At 42.5% G+C, this 19,692-nt stretch overlaps 1 protein-coding gene across 3 annotated transcripts in view; it reads left to right on the forward strand.

Annotated features, from left to right (window-relative positions):
• NEGR1 (neuronal growth regulator 1) overlaps nt 1-19,692 on the forward strand; it is a 474,712-nt gene that overhangs the window by 300,730 nt on the left and 154,290 nt on the right. For all 3 annotated transcript variants that reach the window (XM_082227304.1, XM_082227303.1, XM_082227305.1), the window contains exon 3: nt 2,959-3,084. In XM_082227304.1, the coding sequence (XP_082083430.1) occupies nt 2,959-3,084 (126 nt within the window). The remainder of the gene's footprint in view (nt 1-2,958; nt 3,085-19,692) is intronic.

The raw sequence follows: 19,692 nt of genomic DNA on the forward strand, positions 1-19,692 counted from the left end.
ACCCCATTCAGGACCAGGGAGTCCTCCACATCAGCCCGCCCCCTGTCCCCCAAGAACAGTACTTCTGTCTTGTCAGGATTCAACCTCAATCCATTAGCTGCCATCCATCCTCTGAGTGCCATCCTGTGCACTCACACAGGACCTTCACTGCCTTCACTGCCTTCACTGGTTCCGATTTAAAAGAGAGGCAGAGCTGGGTATCCGCATATTGATAGACACCCAGCCCAGCCCCCTAATGATCTCACCCAGCAGCTTCATGTAGATGAAAAGTCTGGAGGAGAGGACGGAACCCTGAGGCACCCCACAAGTGAGGGCCCAGGGGTCTGAACACTCATCCCCCAAACCACTTTCTGGACACGGCCCAGGAGGAAGGAGTGGAACCACTGTATAACAGTGCCCCCAGCTCCCAGCTCCTCTAGATGGTCCAGAAGGATATGGTCGATTGTATCAAAAGCCACTGAGAGATCCAGCAGAACTAGGGAATAGCTCTCACCTTTGTCCCTAGCCTGCCATAGATAATCAACCAGCACGACCAATGCAGTTTCAGTCCCATGATGAGGCCTGAATCCCGATTGGAAGGGATCCAAATGGTCCGCATCCTCCAGGCATGCCTGGAGTTGTTCAGCAACCACCCGCTCAATCACCTTGCCCAAGAATGGAAGATTTGAGACTGGGCGATAGTTGGCCATACTGGCCAGGTCTAAAGATGTTTTTTTTAAGAAGCGGTTTAATAACCGCCTCTTTCAGTGGGTCTGGGAATGCTCCCTCACAGAGGGAAGCATTCACCACCCTGCAGAGCCCAGCCCTTCCCGGCTTGCTTTTATCAAGGAGACAGTTGGTTTCACACGTCCAAGCAGCCTGTCCACATCCTTGGGGGGTAATGGATTGAAATTGATTCCATGCAACTCGACCAGACAGGGCTCTAGCACTTTCCCGCCCCAGCCCTGCTCCCAAGGTGGTTGTTTGGGGGGAAGCCATGACTGTTTAAAGTAGCACCATAGTGCTTTAAATATATGGTGTGAATGTGGTTTAAGAGGTAGACAATCCTTCCTGATATTGAATTGCCTGATAAGGGACAGAAACCTGTCACCGCAATGTGGCTGTTTTGTGATACCTAGCTTCCATGTGAATGTGAGTGTGCAGAACCAGAGTATTTCTGAGTCATGCAAGAAAGAGTCATCCATAAGTAGCAAGAGGTAGTATCTGGAGCAGGTGCTGCTGACATATAACGATCATTTCCAGGTACTTTGCCAGTTCTTGTTTTAGGTTTTTGCTTACTGGAAAACAACAAAATCACTTGACTTATATTATGCGTCATTCTGACATGAGTGTAATTGTGGGGGGCAAGTGAGTTTCTCATCATTCCCTCCAACATTGTGCAAGACATCACACATACATTCCTATCTAGAGGGTTTGCAATCTGATGCAAAAACCAAAGGGCTGGGGATATTCATGAGGGATTAATAAGTGAGTAATGCAGGTACAGTGGGAATAACTCAGGCGGCAGTAGAAGAGCAATTAAAGAGAGGCTAAGTGGCTCAGGAAAGGTTTTGCTGCAGAACTGGGTTCTCCAAAGAGGCTAAACAAGAGGCTGAGGGAAGTAGAGTGCTGAAGACAGGAGAGAGAGGACAAAGCTGTTCAGATTCAGGAGTTCCAGTCCTGGTTCATCAGCTGGAACTGACATTTGGGTTCCCAAAAAACACAATGTTTCATAAATTGGTCCCCATAGTAATATCTCTTCACAAGCAGTGCACTAAACCTAGAATAATTGGTTTAGGAGGGTTTATTGCAAATAAATACAGCTGCACAACACAGCCTACAAATCACTTGAAACAGCTTAATATCTGCAAAGAACATGACTGCCACAATTTTTATTTGCAAGGAACAAGGCCTTCTTGACAGTGGCACCTGCTTTATGAAGCGCTCATGCTCATCCTCAAGAAATCAAAGGGATGAGCTCTTTTGTAGTCTTCCTGTAACAAGCCAAAGCTTTCCCGGATTAGAGGTCTGTGAGGATGATGCTGTTGCCTATGTTGTTCTTGGTGTGATTTATTGTGTTGGATTGTTTTATTTTAAATGAATTGGAATTAGATTCAGGACTTTTGTTTTTATTACTGTTTTTACTATTGCAAACCTACTTCTGGAGTTTGATGGCGAAAAGATACATAGTGTAACAAGCCAAATAACCACCATTAAGAACATATAAATTTAGATATTATCATCATCATCATCATCATCATTTTGCACTCCCTTGGCTTTGCGCCCTGTTGCGGGGAAACCACCAGCACTACCCTAAATCCAGTGCTGGCTTAAGCTACCCAATGGCTTCTTGTCATGAAGACTATATATTACCTTCAGTGTAAGGAGAAATGTGCCTCTGAATACTAGTCATCGTCAAACATAACAGAGGGTGCTATAGCAGTCAGGTTCAGCTTCTTGGCTTCCTACAAGAATCTGGTTGGCTACTGTAAGAATAGAATGCTGGACAAGATAGACCATTGGTCTGAGCCTTTCTCATATGTTCTTATCTCTCAGGGTTGTTGCAATAATGTAATGGGTGAAGAAAGATGAAATATTAATGAAATATTAACCTACTAGGTTTTTCATAGCGATGCTCCAAAATTCAGTGCCATGTACAAAGGCATTCCTTGTTGAGTTTGGTGGGACTTACTTCCAGGTAAGTGTGTTTAGAATTGCAGCCTGAATATTGTATCAGCTAAAAGCTATCAAGGAAATGTATTCCTGTGTGTGTTTGCAGAGGTGCTACTTTGTAGAGATATTTCCCTATAGAAAATGGGCATATAAACTTAACCTTGCTTAGTGCATTGCGGAGCAAGGGTGACTCTTGTTTGGGATGAAGCTGGATTCTAACGATATCAGTATTGCATCTTTAATGACATCTCTAGTGGTTTCCCAGATTAAGGAAATCTTTAACTGTGTTTTATTGTGTCGTTTCAGTTTCTCCAAAGATAAGTCATATCTCAAATGACATTGTGGTGAATGAAGGAAGTAACGTCACGCTGGCCTGCTTGGCTACAGGGAAACCAGACCCTTCCATTTCTTGGAGACATATCTCTCCATCAGGTATGCTCAAAATCCACTCAGTTTGATTGTGGATGGGGTTTTGGTGTGTTTGTGTGCGGTTTGGGTTGTTGCAGCTGTTTTAAGTTGCATACAAGTCTAATATGAATTCCAAGTGCCAGACTGTTCAGGAACCTAGAAATTTGCTAGAAAATTTGAAATATGTTATAGAATTTGATTAAAAACACTAATTGGATCATACTGGTAGCTAAAGTCCATGATATAAATGACAGCAGTCAGAGAGTAGATATTAGCTTTAAAATGTTATATATGTGTGTTTCTGTGTGTTTTGTTGTTAACAGACAGTTTCTGCCTTTGAGTTCCTGCCAAAATCAGTACCCTGTGGAAAGGTGAAACTGGTTAATGAGAAAGGGGGAAAACTGCACATTTTCAAGGCTTTCTCCCCATGTTTGAGTGCCTCAGGCAAGAGAGCTGAAGTTAGTTTCTAGCTTTTATCTGTTCATGCTCCACCCTACACAGGCACCCAACACACATGGCTATTTAACTATTTAATAGACTCCACCCTGACGTTTTCTTCTCTTGCTTTCCTGTGCAAGGGAGAATGCAGATTCCAGGCAATGGAAGTGGTGCAATACAGACAGCTAGGTTAACAGCCTCAAAGGAGGTGGCAGGGAAGCTGCAAGTGGGGATTCCTGCTCAGATGATGGAACCACAATTTTGCCTTCCTGCAGCATGGTGCGGAATTGCAGCTCCATTGCCAGAACAATGGAGGTATACTCCCTTGTCTCATAGGAACATGGGAAGCTGCCCTATGCTAATTCAGACCATTGGTCCATGTAGCTCAGTATTGTCTACACTAGGGTTTCCCAAATTTGGGAGTTGTAGTCCAAAAACAGCTGAAGACCCATCAATCCTAGCTAGCAGGACCAGTGCTCAGGGATGATGGGGACTGTAGTCTGAAAACAGTTGGAGACCCAAGTTTGGGAACCTTCTGTCTACACTGTCTGGCAGTGGTTCTCCAAAATTTTCAGGCAAGATGCTCCCCATCCCTACCTAGCCATGCCAGAGATCAAGCCTTGTATCTTCTGCATGCAAACCAGATCCTTTACCATGGAGCTGCAACTCTTTCCCGTGAAACTTGCATGTTGTATGGAATTCAAGGAGGATAGGATGGATATGTGATCTTGGAGATGCACATATGTGCAGGAGGCACCAAGGCTAATAGAGAAAGAGAGGCCTAGAGTGAGCAGGGGCAGGTGGAGGCTGCTCATCACGATGCTATCTTTGCCATCCCACCATGGGAATTAGGTGACCCTAGAAGGAGAAGGGCCCCAAAGGGGGTGGGTGAGTAGTGATTGTTTCTCCTCCATTCCCACAATGGGAGTTGGGCAGGGGATAGGCTCAGGCAGAGAGAAGGCTATAGGCTTTACTCAGCCTGAAACCTATTGTGTGTCATTGGGGCTGATGGGAGTTGTAGTCTAGAGAGCCACAGGTTCTGTTCAGTTTCATTTGCATCCTTTGCTTCCCTTTCTTCTACATTCCTTTTTCCTCTACATTCTTTTACTTTGTTTGCCTCTTTTCCCTTCCTCCCCCTTAACAACTAATCATCTCAGGGTGGTGACTTCTTAGACCTGCCTTCCCCTCTCCTCTTTTTGTTCTTGCTATATAGAGTGTCATGCATGTTGGTGACGCTAGATCAGGGGTAGTCAGTGCTGATGGACTACAACTCCCATCAGCCATGAATGGCATTGGAGAGCACCACATTGGCCATCTCTGTGTCAGATGAATAGCATTGACAAAATGGCCACCAACTGCAACTTCAAGGAGGAGAGTTTGTGTTGGGTTTAAGAGCTTATTCCTGTAGTTAGACAATATTTAGATAGTAAATCAACCTCATATGGATGTAGGTGCTGGAGCCACATCCTAGCATGCCTAAAAGAAAGGCTAAGCAGCACTTTGCTTTATAGTGGAGGGCTTGAAAGAATTACTAATAGTGACCTTTAAAAGAGCAACAATTAAACCTTTTTAAGTGACCACCAAGGGAGTAGAAAAATCAGTTACTTCATAAAGGTGGTCTTTAACTAAATGTCAAACAAAATTGTGTTGGGAACCTTGGGGAGTCTTCAAAGTGGGAGCCTAGGACGTGAACTCTCCTAAAAGGCGACACGGGGCCTTGAGTTGGATTGTGAAAATGACATTAGCAGAACCTTGCTGCCACCTTGCAATTTCAGTGCAAAGAGAAATTTGGAATGTCCCCTCACAGCTGAATTTCTGATTAAATCAGCACAGGATTTATTTATATATAGAAATATTTATAAACTGCTCTTTCATAAGATACATCAAGGCAGTAACTTAAGTCTTTTCTTCAATCCTAAGCACACTTACTAAAAAGTAAGCCCCATTTAACACACTGGGACTTCCTTCTGAGTAAACAGGTTATTCTGCTGATGAATGTGGCCAACTCATTGGATCAAGAGATTAGATATGAATAGCTTACTCCCATGAGATAGCATCCTTTGATGAATGATGTCTTCATAAAAACTTCTATTTATCTACATTGCATGAGAATTGGGACTACTTAGGTAAATTGAAACTAAAAAAAATTACCTTTGGATAACAAAATCTATTAGGATTGTGCAGAAAAGATCCACAAGGAGGAACTCTGGATCCTTCCCAGTCATGGCCACCCCCTTTGCATTCTGAATGATTGGTTGATACATGAATGTTCTAAAGAAGAAAAATGTTCTCTAGTAATCAGCCACTGGGAATAATCAGCGGAGATGAATGCAAGTTAAACACTTGTTAATGCCAGATGGTGCTGAACCAATAAAGTCTGATTCAAATATTTAGGAGTTCCTGGAATGTACAGCTTTAGAATGCATATCTGGATCCTTTACGGTAAAGATGCCCCTGCATGTTGAGAGCTAGGATAACAGGGAAGTTTTGGGTGAGTGTTCCAATATGCTACCCTCAATCTGCAGCCTGAATAAGTATAATCCCACGAAAACTTGTGGAAACAGTTAAAGCCTAGAAAAAGGGCACAGCAGGCTACTGAATTTGGTCCCCTGTCCTAGGGCAGGATACCTATTCGCTAAGGCATTATAGAGATGTTTTCCCAGTCTCCTAAGAAAAAAAAAATCAAGACTCTGTTACTGCAAAAAGTAAAATAGGAACAATTGGAAGGGAAAAGAAATCTGATGGGTAGAAAAATAACTAAATATTCTTTCCCCACTTTCCACTCTAAACCAACCCACCCAGAACATACTTGCCTCTGCAATGGATGTTTTAGTTGAGATTCCTGCATTTGGGTCTCTTCCAACTCTATACAGTTCTATGAATCTGCTATGGTCTTCCCTAGACAAGTAACTCAGATAGGGGTCATGGTGTCTCAGTTCCTTGGTAGAGATAATATTTAGTTTCATTTGCACAACTGCAGCCATGCAGATCCATAGAACACTTGAATTACATTTTAATGAATGAACAAAATGAATGAATTGATTACACTTAACTGAATAGTGTTCCATTTGGACATAAGTATTAACTAGAAACAGAATCATTCATTTAAAATAAGGCCTCAGAGAATGCTCCAGTTACGTTTAACCATGTACATTCTAGCACAGAAATGCTGGTGGATCTCACTCCAGAGAGGCATAAGGTGCTCATGTTGTGTCAACCAGGTGTGATCATGAGGATGATTTCAAGCTTGACAAAATAAATGGAAGACGTACACCTGTAAACTATTCTCTGAGACTATGGCAAGGAGACTATTGTTTAAGAAAAGATGCATCTGCAGTATATTTCATGCCTTGTTTGAGGCACTGGCTTCCAAGTACCTACATTACTGTATCAGCGTTACTAGAGAGTTTTTTTTTTGGGTGACTGCTTGGCAATCTGATGTGGCTGAAATCCTGGGTCACCCTCTACCACGGAGAAAATTATGCTAGGGTAAAATAATTTATAAGGAGACAGCTTGTAGGCATCCTAGAATGGAGTCTAGAAAAACACACAGAGAGAAGCTGGGGTGGTGGGGAATAGAACCTTCTAGTCTAACTAAATTATCAGATAGGTAATAAAAGAAACTGGGCTTATAGGGGAAAGAACACAGGGTTTTTCGTTATGTGGCACACGTTAGATTTTTGCTTTGCTTTTGCTTTTAGTTCACTTGATGAACTAAGGTTCATTGGCACTTCATGTTTCTCCTCAGTTTTCACCTGTAATTCACAGCAGCATCCATATAATTACAAAGACTGTTGCTCTGAAATAGGGTTCATGCCTTGCATTCATAAGGTCCCACAAGTCCATTTGAAGAGCTTGAAGGTAGAGGACTGGAAAAATACCTGTGCCTGGAGATATGGAGAGCTGGTATGGTCAGGTTAAGCTGGCATACCTGGGATAATGTACCATTGATCTGAGTCAGTATGAATTAGTGCCATTTTTCTACCTAATATGAGAGTCAATACAGTCTCTCTTTTTGTAGTTTTCCACATTCATAACACCGCTTCAGTACAATTCCATCCATGTTCATGCAGAAGTAAGTCCCACAATGTTAAGCATGCCTACAAGGGAGCAGATTAGACACAGATTATGTTCATTTTAGCGTCATAACATGCAGCAAGGTTATTGCTCTTCGCTGCATTTCAAGTTACAATTTCACATTGCAGAGAGGGGGATGGGCATGTTTACATATTACCTGATGCACATTACATGTTTGGTTTCCCCATGCATGTAACCGCCCCGCTATTCATGAGACTGCACATTGATATGGATTGCTGCTGAAATCATGTGTACTTGGCTTCAAACACCACTGGTGGGAGTGCACTGGAGCCAGAATAAATGACAGTGTGTATACGGCCATGGAATCGGCACTTCACAGTGCAAACTATAAAATGCAGTATAATTTGAAGAGAGGAAAAATAACCACTTTGTATAGTTTCCACTTGGCAGAGGTTGGTACATTGCTTTTTGCTGAGAAAAAAACTGTTACTCTAATATGAATGAAAATAAACTGTAAAGTTATTTTAACTTAGTACATAAATTAGAGCATGAGTTTTAATGGGGCATGTTTAACTTGCAGTCATTATGTAAATTCATTCATTATTATAAATATTCATTATCTGAAGCTATTATGTAAATCCGCCAAATCTACACATTTAGTGTAACACTAGAAGGAACATGGAACAGAAGCTTGTAATCTGAAAATCTTATATTGTTGAAATGTCATCTGAATAAATTGCAGGTATTAGTTATTTTGTTCTGACATTTAAGAGCAAAGTGCAACATCAATAGCTGAAGAATGAAACTGGAATCTTAAAAGAATTTGGGGTTGTCTGAGACATAATTCTGCCTCCTAACACTTGTATGCACAGCATGCTTATTATACTTTCCATTTTTTGAAAGCAAGAGCTAGAAATGTTAAGTCAGAGGAGCTGCATTGCAGCGCTTGCTCTCCAACCTTCTCAAAGCCCTCCAAGGAATGAGCTACTGCAATTTCTCTTCAAACCGGCTTACACATTACCTTTATTGTGCAGCCATGTTGAAATGGCCTCCAGGTGTGATGGTTTAGCTCTATCTCACTGCAACATGTGGAGTTGGTCACTGTTTTGCCCTTCTGATCCTATGTACCATCTCCACATAATCCCCAGTTGCTTCTGGGACTGTATGGTGCTGGCATCGAGATGCTCCAAACAATCAGATCTAAGTATCATGGCGTGGTTATTTTATGCATCAGAGTGGCAAGAATGGTGTTCCAGCATGCAGCATCCTTTCAAGTAGCTGGGTTGTTGTTTTTCCCCTGTGATGAAGGTAATGTAAACAAAGCCCCGGAGAGCTCACTCAGTTGCTGAGCTGTTCTTGCAGATATGGCGCTTTCCCTATAACTCACTAGCGCTCTGCCTTTTGAAAGCTTAACTCCACTAATACGACAAATAAACAAAATTCAGCAGAATGCCTTGGTCAGACTGGCCGAGTAGGGTGTGGGGAGAGTCACAGAATCCTGTAGCACCTTAAAGGCTGGCTCTTTATCATGGTATGAGAACTTAATTGCCAATAAGTCTAATTAACCGGTGCATGAAGACTGACTTAGACAAAGGGAAGGAAGGAAGCTAAAGGATACGAATTAATCCTCCAGTTAAAGGCCTTTTCCTGCTTTACAAAGCAGGAAAAGGCCTTTAATTGTGAAATGGGTTAATGGGCCTGGAGAACGATACTTCAGATCTTTTGCACTCATATTTCACTCCAGCTTTAACTTTCTGGATGGGTTCTTTTTGTCTCTTGTCTTTCGTTTATTCCCATCTTATCAATTTGGTTGGACTTCCAATGTACCTAAGTGAACATAAACTTGCCTCCTTTTCTGTAAAGCATTAAAGAACGAGAGCCCCATATGCATACGGCTAAAGATAGAAGGAGCCCTATGACCCACCAGTGTCCCTGATTATGAGGAAACATCCTGTGGGCATACAGCCTTTTCCTATTAACACCAAATATGTGGTCATGATAGGGGCAATAATACACAATACATTAATGTACAATAATGTATATTAATCCTGCATGAATGACAGTAAGATCAGAAATGGCATGAGAGAAAAGCAAATACCACTCCTCTGCAATGTAATTCATCTAATGCGTCTTTCACCAAGTGTTCCCTGATGTGTTAGGGGTTTTTGAAATGTTTGTCCATTCAATTCTTAATACCTGATTTCGGCGTCCATTTGGTGTCCTTAGGGGCAGTCCTTTGTAGTCTGTGCAAACAACTGAAGGGTGTTGCGTGTGTAGGTCCCCAGGCCACCCCTCGAATAACTTCACACATAACACATAATTTTGGTTTTGGTTTTTGGGCACTATTTTGGCCACAACTTTATTAAAATACAAAATCAGTGAGTGGTTGTTTAGACATTGGTTATGACTATCTGTCCCCCCACCTGGGACAGAACTGACATCCCAAGGTCCGATCGGTAGCCAGTAGAAGGGAAAGTCAAACTTGGGGGTCATTTGAGCTAAGCGTCGGACCCACGCCGCTCACCCAGGCAGCTCTCCAAAAGCTTGTCGGCCCTGGTCCCATGACAGGGATTGGACAAAATCGTGGCAAGCCCCAGGATTCCTTTAACGGAATTCCCTTCAGCGCAATAGGAGGGGCAGGCACAGCCTATCCTGACCCGTCCACCACCAGCATATTATAACCAGTGCCTAACCGCAACCTTACAAGTTGTAACGAATTGCTGAGCAGTAGGCAAAAACCAAATGGCACAGCCAATCACCAAATGGCAAAATTCCTACTAGGCCCCTGCTCCAAAGCAGACGACCCCATGACAGGCAAAGCAAGGTCAACCGGAAAAGAGGGCAGGCGGGTGATCCGATGCACTCTGCAAAGAGAAAGAGAAACCAGAGTGCACCAATGTTTAAAGACTATGGTCCCACCCACCCAATTTGCAACATACAATTTGCCCCAGCAACCCTGTTACCCAATCATAATGCCAGGCAACAACTATTAACCTGCCTGGCAACAAGAGGCCTGGCCCGGTGGCCCACACCGCAACACGTGCTCTCATTTATTGGAGAACACGCTTTGTTGTCAGATGAGGGAACCTATGGCCTAGAAGATGAGCAGGTTAAATTATTGGAATAATAAACCAGATGTGTATAGCTTGACCAGAGAACTGGCCCTGCAAGCCAATAAAAAAAAATGAGCACTTGTAAAATATTAATTTTAAAGTGGTGGACGTGTGTGTGTTTGGTAGGAGTTGATGGTGATATCCAAACATAGGCCACAGGCACCATGCTGCTTTAAACAGCCATGGCTTCCCCCCAAATAATTCTGGGAGCTGTAGCTTGTTAAATGTGCTGAGAATTGTTGTTGTTGTTTAGTCGTTTAGTCGTGTCCGACTCTTCGTGACCCCATGGACCAGAGCACGCCAGGCACTCCTGTCTTCCACTGCCTCCCGCATTGTTAGGAGATTCCTATTCCCATCACAGAGCTACAATTCTCAGAGGGTTTAACAACCAATCCTTCTTGTCAGCCAAGTCTGGGAATTAGTTACAGATAGGTAGCCGTGTTGGTCTGCCATAGTCAAAATAAAAAAATTCCTTCCAGTAGCACCTTAAAGACCAACTAAGTTAGTTCTTGGTATGAGCTTTCGTGTGCATGCACACTTCTTTAGATATCTGAAGAAGTGTGCATGCACACAAAAGCTCATACCAAGAACTAACTTAGTTGGTCTTTAAGGTGCTACTGGAATGAAGTCTGGGAATTGTAATTCTTAGCACCCTTAAAAAACTGCAGCTCTCAGAATTCTTTGGTAGATCTGTTTAAAGTGCTTTAAATGTATGACTGTTTAAAGTGCTTTAAATGTATGCTGTTAATGCGTCCACAGTAATATGACATGGTTCATATGGAACCAAATTGTGCAGCGTAATCACCACTGTTTATAATGAAAATGATATTCTCAGAAGCAGTTTACTCAGGTGACTGTAACACAAAGTTTCCTACACACACAGAGACAAAAAGGGTGTTTAGCATTTGCCCCCACTCATGTGAAGGAGACTGCAAGATTTCTATTTGATGCTAAATCAGGCTCATCGTTAATTCGATAGCAAGTTCAAGGGGGAGATCAATGCCTATTAGAGAAATTAAGACTCCTCTTTCCAAGAATGAGTAAAAGGTATATCACTGCTGGTACAATCTGAAAATGTTAACTCATTCCCATTGCAGATCTCAAGGGTTTCTACCCTTACCATGCATTTATGAATAGTAGACAGAGGTATAGGAAAGGGAAGAAAAGAAGGAGTGATTAGGCATATGTAGTTCACACTTAAATCCCGGGTTCACTTGGTTGCCATGCCTTCAGTCTCACCCAAAGCAGAAGTGAAAGCTGTCCATAGAAAACAATGGACAAGTGCGGAATTTATCAAGAATCGTGTCAGACTAAGTGATATTGAGAGTTGACCCATTGAAATCAATATAGTTGTTACTATTTCAGCCTACTGAGTCCTATTTTCCCCAATAGCTCTAGCTCTTAAGTATCACTGAGGATGTTAAAATTATTCATATCAAACTGCCCAGGTGGCAACATAAGAACCGAAGAGAAACCTGCTGGATCATCCCAAGGCCCCATCTAGTCCAGCATCCTGTTCTCACAGCAGTCAACCAGATGCTGTGGTTTGCGGAGTGGAGGCACAATACCGGGTCTTCTCTGTGGGTACCCCTAAGCTGTAGAATGACCTCCTTTATGAAGTGTGTCTGTATCAGACACTGAGAACTAGTAACTTACTGCCCAATTGTAGAAGTGGTAAGATCATTTTGACTCAAAATTCTAGGGTTCTGTGCCCTGAAGTACCTCTCCAGTTGGAGATGTTGTTATTTCATCACGGATACAGTGATGTGGTTTGCATGATACATTATCCATAGTTGAACTATAGCTCAATGTAACTGAGTAGTGTATTGAAATCATGGTCGCTTTGCTCTTCCTCTGCTCCTGCTAGGAGACAGGCAGTGGCCTCACTTGCCACATCACTTGAACCCAGTCTTATGGTTTGTTTTCCTCCAGACAAATCAGAAGAGGAGGCCAAGGTTTGTGCGGCGGCAGCAGGCACAGAGGAGAAGCAATTTGCCTGGGATTTTAGCTTTGTGTACCGTCACACTGCTCATTCCCATAAAGCCAGGCCAAGAAACTGAAGTATATTAGTTTGTAAGCTGTTTTGTGGTCTCCCTACAAGGAATCTGTCACATCCTGCTTCTTCAACACGAAACATGAGATTGAGGATCTTGGTGTGTCAGAAATACAGTAGTAGAGCTCAGTGCTCCCCCCACTCGAAAAATAGGTGCCGGAACACACTTTTTAACCAAAGAGAGAGAGGTGCCAGTATTGCATACCCTTGAGTAGCCCCTAAAAGGGGGGGAGCACTGGTGGAGCCCTATCTGCAAAGCAGCCTTTCAGTTTCTGTGATGTGCCTGTGTGTCTCTATAAGAAGAGATTGCAGCATTCCACTTCCTCTTCCTGCCTGAATCCCTTTGTCCTCTGTGTAGTGTGCTAATAATGCCTACCACCAATAAAAGCCTTTCTTTTTCTGCAAGGAGAGCCTTCCTAAGCGCTGAATGGCAAGTATGTTTGACCCTAAACCCACAGGTGAATGTATGAAAAAGCAGTTTCAGGAACTATTTCACATGTAAAAACTTTATGATGTTACCAAGAGGTTCAAGGTTTTGTTTTGTTTTCCTGTCACAAAGCAAGGGGCACAAAGCAACAAATGCAACACATGTAAAGGAAAAGGGAAAAGCTGGCAATGATTACTTTGTAAATGGCTAAAATTAAAATACACCAAGCATATCTGAATCGCAGAGGTGTGGAGGACGCACAGGCTACAGCTGAAAATAACAAGGGACAGAATAATAACAGTGTGCTGGGGAGCATAATTGCAACACAGCATAAAATTCCCGTAATAACACTAAACATTTGCAGTTCAGTGATATCGCCAGCCTGTGCTTCAGGATTAGCTTTGTTGCTCTTTCATCCTGGAAGAATCCCCTCCCCATTAGCAAATTTTGGTTCTGATTCTCTCTCCCTCCCTCTCTCTCTCTCTCTCTCTCTCTCTCTGTGTGTGTACGTGCATGTGCCGTAACTGAACTCTATCCAGTACAATCCCTATTATTTCTGGACAGCACTAAAGCTCTGAAGATGTATTACACTAATGTATCATCATAGCACTGTCATTCTGACGATATATTAGTGTAATACATCTTCAGAGCACTCAAATGATGGGGCTGTCTAGGAGTTGATTCAATTCAATTACTGGACAAAAGGCATTGCTAGTCAACTGAATGGAGAAAGAGAGAGAATACTTCCTGTAGAAGCCTTGCTAGAGCGCATTAGTGCAAAAATGTCATTATGAAGGCTGCTATTGTGTGAAGGCTGCTGCCATACTCTACACAATGATATTGAGCACACACGCCTGTATTCATAAGGAGGAAACACAATTGTACGCTGGTGAGCTGGGTTGCACTAATTCCTACAATCATGGTTTCCAAAAACTACTGCTATGTGGTTTTGGGAAATTGCTATGATCATGTAACTGTGTGTGCCATACTTCTCTGCTAATTCCCTCTGCATGATCATAGGTATATGCAAGACAAGATCAAGGATAGGCATACCGGAACTCAATCCTATTGTATCAAAGAAATTCAGCAGCAGCACAGCTATAAACCCATTCTTCAGGTGGTTATTATACTGGTTTTATTTAACAGCAATCTTAAGTATCTTGGAACACTGATGCCCACTTTGCATGTTAGAGAGAAAGATGTACACAAAATAAAGTCTGCTTGTGAGGGCACATGCCATGTTTGAATACTCACTGTAATAATCGACAGTGGAGCCACCAACTGAACTTCCATCCATGTATGCAGACTGATCTTTCTACACTGGGAATCAGACCAGGATCAGGGAGACTTAAGGTTCGAAACCTCACTGTGTGACTATAGGTCACTGCTATGTTTCAGCCTAAGCTATTTCATAGGGTTGTTCCAATAAGAAAATGGATGTGGGGGTGGGAGCTCCTTGCAGGAAATGCAATATAAAAAATATAAAATATATATTAAATATTATGACAACATGTGGATTAATGACATTTAAACTAATAAAAAATGAGGGATGGCCCTTAGCTCTGTGGTAGACCAAGTGGTTCCAAATTCAGTCCCTGACATATGGTCAGGAAGAACTGCAGGCCTGTGACCCTCAGAGGTGTTACTAGTCATAGGAGACAATAATGGGCTAGATGGACAAATTGATTTACCTGGTGTTGAAAAGCACACACTTTGTATATGTTTTTTATCCATCATATTTCCAATGACCCTTAAACTGACCATTGAATTTCAGAGGTTCCTGTTGCAGAAAAACTTCTCTCTTCCCACTACTTCCAGTTTGTTTAGCACAGAATCATAGAAGAGTTGAAAGGGAACCAAGGGTCATCTAGTCCAACCCCTTGCAATGAAGGAATCTCAGCTAGAGCATCCTGTGGCCCAAGACACCATAATGTTGTAATAGCTGGAATTATGAAAGCTAGAAGGAAAACATTATCATAGCTCCCTTCTTGGAGACAAGGGAAGGATGCAACTGTCCCTTGCTATAGGGAACAAATGGAACAATGTGGAAACTGGGACAACTCTGGGTTTGTTCTCTTTTAAATTGGTCAGCTCCAGATTCACATTCTCTTTGTAATGATGAGATATACAGATCATAGCGAAATAGGTGAATTTTCTAGATGACTGAAAGAATTTGTTGTAGACATTTTCATACGTGTGTGTGTGTGTGTGTGTGTGTGTGTGTGTTATGGGGAAACGGTGTAAAACAATTCAGTGGTTTTATTTGATGAGCACTGACATACCTCCCTTATGCCATCATTATTCTGCTGGCAGGCAACAGCTTGATTATGGGCACCAGAACTGCTCTTATCTTCCAGGTGAGAGATGAAGGAATGAGGTGAAACATCTGTTCCCTGCAGCTAAGTTGGAATGGGTCTGGAGATTAGCCAGAAACCCTTCAATGGCAAACCACGGCAGGAAGAATCAACTCTGACTTGGCCAGGAATAGCCAAAAGCTCAGAGGACTCTCATTTTTCATGTAGGAAAATAGAAAATTGGACATTAGGCCATTATGAATAATTGCCCTGGCCTGCTGAAAGCTATTTATCTCAATCTCCGTCTGTGGCATGTATTTCATATTTACTTTCATGTCTTAGTAGGGGGAGATGAGAGTACTGGATAGGGACTATTTCATCCTGTCCCAACAGCTTAGATTGAGTATTTGTAACTGGGTAAAACTCAAAGGGAGGGACGCGGGTGGCGCTGTGGGCTAAAGCCTCAGCGCCTAGGGCTTGCCGATCGAAAGGTCGGCGGTTCGAATCCCCGCGGCGGGGTGCGCTCCCGCTGCTCGGTCCCAGCGCCTGCCAACCTAGCAGTTCGAAAGCACCCCCGGGGGCAAGTAGATAAATAGGTACCGCTTACCAGCGGGAAGGTAAACGGCGTTCCGTGTGCGGCTCTGGCTCGCCAGAGCAGCGTTGTCACGCTGGCCACGTGACCCGGAAGTGTCTCTGGACAGCGCTGGCCCCCGGCCAATAAATGTGAGATGGGCGCACAAACCCCAGAGTCTGGCAAGACTGGCCCGCTCGGGCAGGGGTACCTTTACCTTTACCTTAAAACTCAAAGGGAGGATTCTGATGGGAGTAGGGGCCAGATCTATTCTGGGCAGCTCCCAATGAAATACTAAAAACACAAAAAAAAATCAAACACAAAACACTTCCCTATATAGGACTGCCTTGAGATGTCTTCTAAAAGTCAAATAGTTCTTTATTTTCTTGGCATCTGATAGGGTGGCATTCCACATTTTGTGCTGTTTTATGCCACAGTATCCATAACACATTTGCCATGTGGACATTTAGCCTTCCTTCCAATGCCAACATCGCATGTGACCATAGGAACACAATGTGGCTTGACTATCATTCATTCATTCCCCATCCTTTTCCCCCTGACAGGGACTCAGGGACTTATCTAGTCTAAGTCTTTAGACATCTCTGTCACTTTCTTCTGTTCTGCTTTTACTGCTTGTTGTATTCTTACAACCTGGATCATGTGCAATAATGGGTAGGAGCATGATGTGAGAATTCCGCAGCAGAGATGTTGGTTAGGTATGATGACATTTTGGACACACTACTTATTTTGACATTTTCATCCCCCAAAAAGTTTTTGATTTGAGTTTCTACTGAAATGAGGCTGCATTTTAAAGTTGTATTTTAATCTTGTTTTTAAGTTGTATTTTAATCAATTGTTTTTATACCTGGTGTTAGCCGCCCTGAGCCCAGTCTTGGCTGGGGAGGGCGGGGTATAAATAAAATTTATTTATTATTATTATTATTATTATTATTATTATTATTATTATTATTATTACTGACCCTTTATTCTATTGTTCCTTGTTGAGGGTGAGTTGCTCTTTCTAGGTCTGCATATACTGTGCTGCCATTCTAAAGCTTCGGCCTTTTTTGAAAGGTTTTTCTTAACTATTAAAAAAAACCACTAGGCTTCAATGACAAAATAAATGTAACATTTATTTCAGCATCTGTAATGTTCAGGGACTTAAGATTTGTTGTGGCCAAGTAATAAGGCTTCACAAGATCTGTCAGCTCTCCAAAGCCCTAAGAATATTCTTCATAGTTTTCTTTAAAAGAGCCAGGTTAAAAATGGAGGGACCACCACTGGAAGAGCTAGATGTGATGAGTATATATTTAACTCAGACTGAATGCAAACTTTGGGCAAGCAAGTCATTAATAAGAGGTGAAGATGGGAAGTCTATTGCTTGGGCCATGCTTGTGACATGGGAACATTTGGAACAAAACACGGAAGAGAATTAACTCTGTCCCTGGCTGTTTTGTTGATCTTTGGTGAACACTAAACCTTTGCACCTGTACTGTAGGTAGCCTGACTTTTCTTCTTCTTCTTCTTCTTCTTCTTCTTCTTCTTCTTCTTCTTCTTCTTCTTTTCTTACACAAGAGAAGGACATCTGACCACGCTGCTATCCATATAGTGTACAGATATCCATCTGGTCTATTTGTTTCAGTATCTTATGCTATTTCCAACTGAGAGCAGCTGTTTTTATCTACATCAAGAGTATTAAAATGTAAATAGACATCCTTTATATCAAGATTCTACCTCTAAGGCAGCAAAATCAATACCCTAATGTATCCTACCACAACAGCTGGGTAAGGATGCTGTGGTAAAATGACTGTAAAAGGAAAATTCAAAGTTACTTCAGAGTATGGTGACTTTATGGATCTCAGTTATATATAATTTAGCCTGACAGCAGTTCGGCTCAATGATAAAAAGTTAATATAACTTTGAGAGTGGTGGTAGGGAATTAAACCTGGCTTTTTCAGTTTTAAAACCAATATGTACACTAGCCTCAAAACTAGCAATTTTGAAACAGCAGTGAACTGGACACTGTGCTTCTAGGAAAAATATAAATAGTCCCTATGAGTCATTTTATCTCTGAATAGAACATAAAAATATACTTTTTCAATAAAGTGCTGTTTGAGGATTGCCACTTAGTATTAAAGGGAAACTGCAGTGCAGTTTACTATAAAATTTTTGATTTATTACAAGATAGAGAATGTTCTCTGGAAATGGACAGCTTTATGCTGGCATTACTGTTACTTACTATTCTCGCGTCATTGTAGCAACACCACTTTGATGATTGACAGTAATACATCAATTTAATAGCCTTAAAAGATTTGTTTCTCTAATGATGCATTTGTGTAATGATGGACCATCATTTCATGAAACTTTTCTGAATCAGCACTTAGAGGATTTGCATGGTTTGTTTTAAAATCTATGCAGAAAGTGACACCCAGAGATGATAATTTTATTTTTAAAAAGTTGTTATCAATCTTTATAGATATAAGGGTCCCCATTAGCTCTTTAGGGTTTAAGGAGATATCACAGCTTTTAGGGCAGGAATAGCCAATGTGTTGCCTCCTGGTGTTGTGGACTACAGCTGCCAACATTGCTGGCCATTGACAGTATTGGCTGGGGCTGATGGGATTTGAAGTCCAAAACATCTGGAATGCACCTCATTGGCTACTATCCATGGCTTAGGGATAAAGTACTTTGTATGTCAGATGGAATCCATGGCACATCCAGGAAAGACCTCAGGGGATGGTACTCTCAGACAGGTGCCAAAGCTTTAGCTCAGGGGTAGGCAACCTAAGGCCTGTGGGCTGGATGCGGCCCAATTGCCTTCTCAATTTGGCCCGCGGATGGTCTGGGAATCAGTGTGTTTTTACATGAGTAGAATGTGTCCTTTTATTTAAAATGCATCTCTGTGGGGCATAGGAATTCGATCATTTTTATCTTCAAAATATAGTCCGGCCCACCACATGGTCTGAGGGACGGTGGACAGGCCCATGGGCTGAAAACAGGTTGCTGACCCCTGCTTTAGCACCTCAGAGGAACACTGCTAATCCCTGAACTGCTGCTGGTATCCTTCTGAATACAAGTTACTGGAAACTGCTTGTGGTCAGGTCCTGCTTACAGGTTTCCCACAGGCAACTGGTTGGCCACTGTGAGAACAGGATGCTGAAATAGATGGACCATTGGCCTGATCTAGCAAGCTCATCATATGTTACTGTAAAGACAGTCCCTGCTTTTTATTAAAAGGATGTGACCATTTATTTTAATGCACAATTGAGGAGGCTTCGAGCCTCCAACAACAGTCAAGCGTCTTACCAAAATACACTAACAAACTCCAGGGAATTCTTCCTTCCATGCTGCCTCTGGAAGCAGGTGGACCCTCTTGAGCTGTTAACCCTCTCAAGTACTGTTGTTGCTACCACCTGGTGCAATACTATAGGGAAATTCATTTTCCTAGCCTCTGCCCACAGAGGAGGATTTAAGGGAGTGCAACCAGTTCCGTCACACCGGGTGTGGCGCCTCAGAGGTGCCACTGGGGACGCCATGATTATGATTTAGAATGGAGCACACAAGGTGGTAAAGGTAAAGGGACCCCTGACCATTAGGTCCAGTCGTGGCCGACTCTGGGGTTGCGGCGCTCATCTCGCTTTATTGGCCGAGGGAGCCGGCGTACAGCTTCCGGGTCATGTGGCCAGCATGACTAAACC

Source organism: Podarcis vaucheri (assembly GCF_965113315.1).
Source record: "Podarcis vaucheri genome assembly, chromosome: 6".
Lineage (NCBI taxonomy): Eukaryota > Metazoa > Chordata > Lepidosauria > Squamata > Lacertidae > Podarcis > Podarcis vaucheri.